At 39.7% G+C, this 4520-nt stretch overlaps 1 protein-coding gene across 1 annotated transcript in view; it reads left to right on the top strand.

The window, feature by feature from the left end:
* Window positions 1-49, top strand: part of LOC103609585 (frizzled-8-like) — a 2445-nt gene extending 2396 nt beyond the window's left edge. The window contains exon 3 of the mRNA XM_008593885.1: window positions 3-49. Within this exon, the coding sequence (XP_008592107.1) occupies window positions 3-49 (47 nt within the window). The remainder of the gene's footprint in view (window positions 1-2) is intronic.
* The last annotated feature ends 4471 nt before the right edge of the window (window positions 50-4520 follow it).

The raw sequence follows: 4520 nt of genomic DNA, 5'->3' as shown, positions 1-4520 counted from the left end.
CCGGGCGGCGGCGGGGGCTCCCTCTACAGCGACGTCAGCACCGGCTTGACGTGGCGCTCTGGCACGGCCAGCTCCGTGTCTTATCCAAAGCAGATGCCATTGTCCCAGGTCTGAGCAGAGGGGAGGGGGCGCTTACCAGGTGGGGGGGAGAGACGGGTGAGGAGACCAAGTGCAGCGAAGGGACACTTGACGGGCTGAGGTTCCCACCCCTCCACAGTGTTGATTGCTATTAGCATGATAATGAACTCTTAATGGTATCCATTAGCTGGGACTTAAATGACTCGCTTAGAACAAAGTACCTGGCATTGAAGCCTCCCAGACCCGGCCCCCTTTGCTCCATTGATATGCGAGGAGATCCTCCCGCCAGGCGTTAATTTCTGTTGGCAGAGGAGGGTGGACTCTGCAGCGTTTCCAGAAACCCAGGTTTGGAGCCCTCGCTGGTCGCCCTTTGCTGAGCTTGAAGCCAGACCTACAGATTTCGCCAGAGGGACCACTTTTTCTCTCTCGACTCTCTTAGGTAAACTCGTACTGCTAACCTATCCTAGAGGAGGGACGACCACGACCCAATGGGATTGCACGGTTTGGGTATATTCTTAATGACCAGGCAAATGCCTTAAATCAACAAACAAGAAATGTCTTAATTATACACCCCAAGTAAATACGGGTTTCTTACATTAGAGGATGTATTTATATAATTATTTGTTAAATTGTAAAAATGTGTAAAATATGTATATATCCAAAGATATACAATGTGTACATTTTTTGTAAAAAGTTTAGAGGCTACCCCTGTAAGAACAAATATAAGTATTCTATTTTGTCAATAAAATGACTTTTGATAAATGATTTGAACCTTACCCTCTCCCCCTGCCTCTTCTAAACTGTTACCTTTAAAGTGCTTGCCAAGGACGCGTGGGGAAAAATGGACATTTTCTGGTTTGTCATTCTGTACACAGACCTTAGGCATGGAGAAAATTACCTGTTAAACTCTACTTCTTAAGTTGTTAGCAAAGTAAATATAATTGTTGAACTGAAACCAAAACTGAGTTTTTGCACCTTCCCCAAACATAGTGTTTTTACTGGTAGCTCTTTTCTGATCCATGGATAACAGCTCTCACTCTAGTGTATGTAAGTGGAACTTTTGCAAGGCAGTAGTTCCACTTAGGCCTTGTTATTTATCCTGTATAATATCACTAAAGGTTTCAAAACCCCACATTCATTTCTCACGTCCGTGATTTTGAAAGCACCTGGTTTTCCAGGGACCGAACACACTGCTGAAGTGTAGAGGTTAATGTTTTAAACCATAGATCACACTTTACAGTGTAAGTCACTTGACAATCTGGTAGTGGAGCAGGCGCTCTTTAATGGATTAAACTAACGGGTTAACATCTTAATAACCTTCCGTGCTTGTGTATACCAAATGTGCTTCTTTTCCTAGAGAAAAAGCTATTGTTCCTCTGTCAAGACTAAGCTAATTTATTTGAGCAGAAGGCTGTTGAATTAGCAGAAGAATGCTTTGGCAATTGTTGAACTTTTTACCTGTCTGCCCAGTGGCTCAGCACATCATTCCTTTAAGAGGAGCTAAATGAATAGGGTTAATCTGTAGGGAACTTGGTCTTTTGAGTTTGAAAAACTTTGATCTTTTCTCCTCTCCAAATGTGCTGTATAGTCTGAAGTTTCTTTCCCTGCTGCCTGGCTGCTCTTGGTGCAGACCAATTGGCCACCGCAGAGCCTTAAAGTTCTTCCATTAAAGGGATGTGGGACTTTTACTTTAAAAAGGAGAGAGAGTGAGGGAGAGGAAGACTTGTAACAGTTAGTGAAGACCAGAGGCACAAGTGCGCTCAGCCTTTTAAACAGCTTTTCCCGGCATTGTTAGCCAGCCTGCAGGCAGCTAGGCATGGGTTGAAGCATTATAGAAAAGGGCTCTGAATGCCCTACAGGTGGTCTGCACACATAATCCCCCAATTTAAAGCGTTTTCCTTTGCTGGACAATTGCATTACAAAACTCCCTTCTTTTTCGCTCCTAATTGAACCAATGAACTATTATAAACTACAAGTTTTTCTTTAAAAAAAAAAAAATGCTCAGTACCTAAATTCTATTGACTAAATTCTGGCAAGTTTTCTGAACTGAACCTTTTAACGTACCGGAAGTAAAAGCTCCTTCAGCAGACATTTCTCTTTTTCGGATATTTTTACTCCTTGTGCTTGTTATTTTCTGACAGATTAGCAATAATTTAAAAGTAATTGGCAAGGTTGTGTGTTCATACTGAAAAGATAGCCCCAGGTCCCTTATTAACCTGTCAATCAAGATAAGAAATGGGCAGCTACCCTGCTAATGATGGGGCCATCAATCATTGTGGGATGGGAGGGAACTTGTTCTGTGCATCCTGCTAAAATGTTTGTTCTCTTTACTTTTCCTAATAGGAATGTTTAGTAGTGCAAAAAAAAAATCATGGAAGAGGCTTTTAAGAAGAGTTTCATGGTAGTAACATTTTGCAAATCCTTTCCACAGTCATTCTTGGTGTTAATTGGATTTTTAAAATTTCATATGCAATAAGAACAGCTACTTTTGCTATCATGCCAATTTTATTTTTTAAAATCAGAAGCATTGTAGAATCATCACCTCTCCAGTAGTTTCATTCATTAAAGAATTACTATTTTGTAACTTAGGTACCAATCAGTAGCCTGCATCTAACCCCTGTGGTGATTCATGTACTGTGGTGTACACAAGCCAGCCATAAACTTCACATGTTCAGTTACAAAGTAGAATTTTGAGGGCAGGTCCCATAGTCGTTGCCATCTATGTGGGATGGAGAGAGGGCTAAAAGTCACTAGTTAGTATATTGATTTTCTCATGTAGCAGTATTCTTCTTATTGACACAGTTTATACTATATGACTAAGTGGGAGATGTTCACCTTTGAAGCTTTTCACCTTATTTTTTGATGTATCCTTCTAAAATGCCATATTTGATAATTTTTACAAGATGGCTGTAACTGTGCTCAATCTAAGCAAGCTCACCAAACAAACAAAAAACATTTTATGTTCTGAGGACAACTTTCAGTAAAAACACCTGCACCTATAAGGACTAGTGACTGATTTTAGAGACTGTTATTAAAACACAAATGCTTGTTCTTTGCCTTTAAAGCTAAAACTTGAGTCAAAAAGTTGCCAATACCCAGGTGGTATCTACTAATGGAATCAAAAACCCAAAACTGATTTGAGGAGTGGGAGAAGGAAAGAAGGGTCTCCATGTGGCCATTTGCATTAGACAAATGAATGAATAGGTTCTTTGCCAGAACACCCTTTGTGCTATACAGATGTGTCCTTAATATAAAACAAGTGTTAGTTTTTTTTGATATCTTGTCAAATTATTATAGGAGGGTTGATGTGGTTACTGTGTGGCTAGAAAATCAATGTAAATAAAGTCTAATATGGTTAACACAATTAGTAAAGCCAAAACTCATTAAAGTCACTTGTGGGAAAAGTTATGTGAAACACTTTCTTTTTGCTTTACAATAAATGCAATTTGAAAGTACCGTAAAACAGAGGGGAGAAAAGTTTATAGGAAGGTTTAAGGAGCAAACCCTATTGCATTACCATTTCTTAACCTGCATTGACCTCATTGCAGGTGTCTGTAACACTTCAAAGTTTGGGGAAAGGAAGTCAGATTGTGTTGACAAAAGAAAATCACAGAAAGAGACTTGAGCAGTTGTGGAGCCCAGGATGCAATTTAAAGTGTAGGTGCAAATATTCTAAGACTCAAAACAAATTCTAAGTGCCTCTATCCACTTTACACATTTAATACTCTACTGCCATCTTGTGGTACCACAAAGTTCCAGAATTAGGCTATACAGTTTCCCTCATTCAATTAATTCATTCAAAAATACTGAGCCCCCAGAGTGCTAGCCCTGTCACATGCACAGACCCCGCCCAGAGGGCCTGCATGCATTTTATATACATAATTTTGAATTTTTTTCTTAAGAAAAGGACCCCAAAACTGCATCAGTTTAAGGCCCCATAAGACATCCCCGCCACACAGTAAGATTACTTTTATTAACCTCAATTGAATTAAATACTCAATATAACGGATATGCTAAAAATATAATTGAGCTATGTTAAAATCCAAGGGTGTATGTTTTTTAAAATTATCTTCTGAGTTATTTTTAGTTAGAGAATGAGATGCTCGTCAAAGATCCACTATACCAAAACTTTTGACAGGAGAAAGAATAAATAATGAAGAATATTTTGAGATGGGACATAGTTGGCTTGCTTAATTAAAGGTACTGCTTTACAGTTTATAATTTCCATGTAGAAGTCAACCTACTGAGTCCAGGGGACACTCTTCAATGCTGCACACGGATGCTGTTGGGTTGGTGGGACACAGGCCATCTCCCATTATCCAGCCAGGTGTTCAGGGAAACACACCAAGGAATAAAAACTATGCTAGAAAACAAGGTCAGCCAAAGGGAAGAAAGAGAAAAGCATATGCTCTGGAATGCTAGAGGCCTCAGGAGGAGATTTA

This window comes from Galeopterus variegatus, unplaced genomic scaffold, assembly GCF_000696425.1.
Source record: "Galeopterus variegatus unplaced genomic scaffold, G_variegatus-3.0.2 Scaffold9817, whole genome shotgun sequence".
Classification (NCBI taxonomy): Eukaryota; Metazoa; Chordata; class Mammalia; order Dermoptera; family Cynocephalidae; genus Galeopterus; species Galeopterus variegatus.
This window is presented reverse-complemented; position numbering and strand designations above follow the sequence as displayed.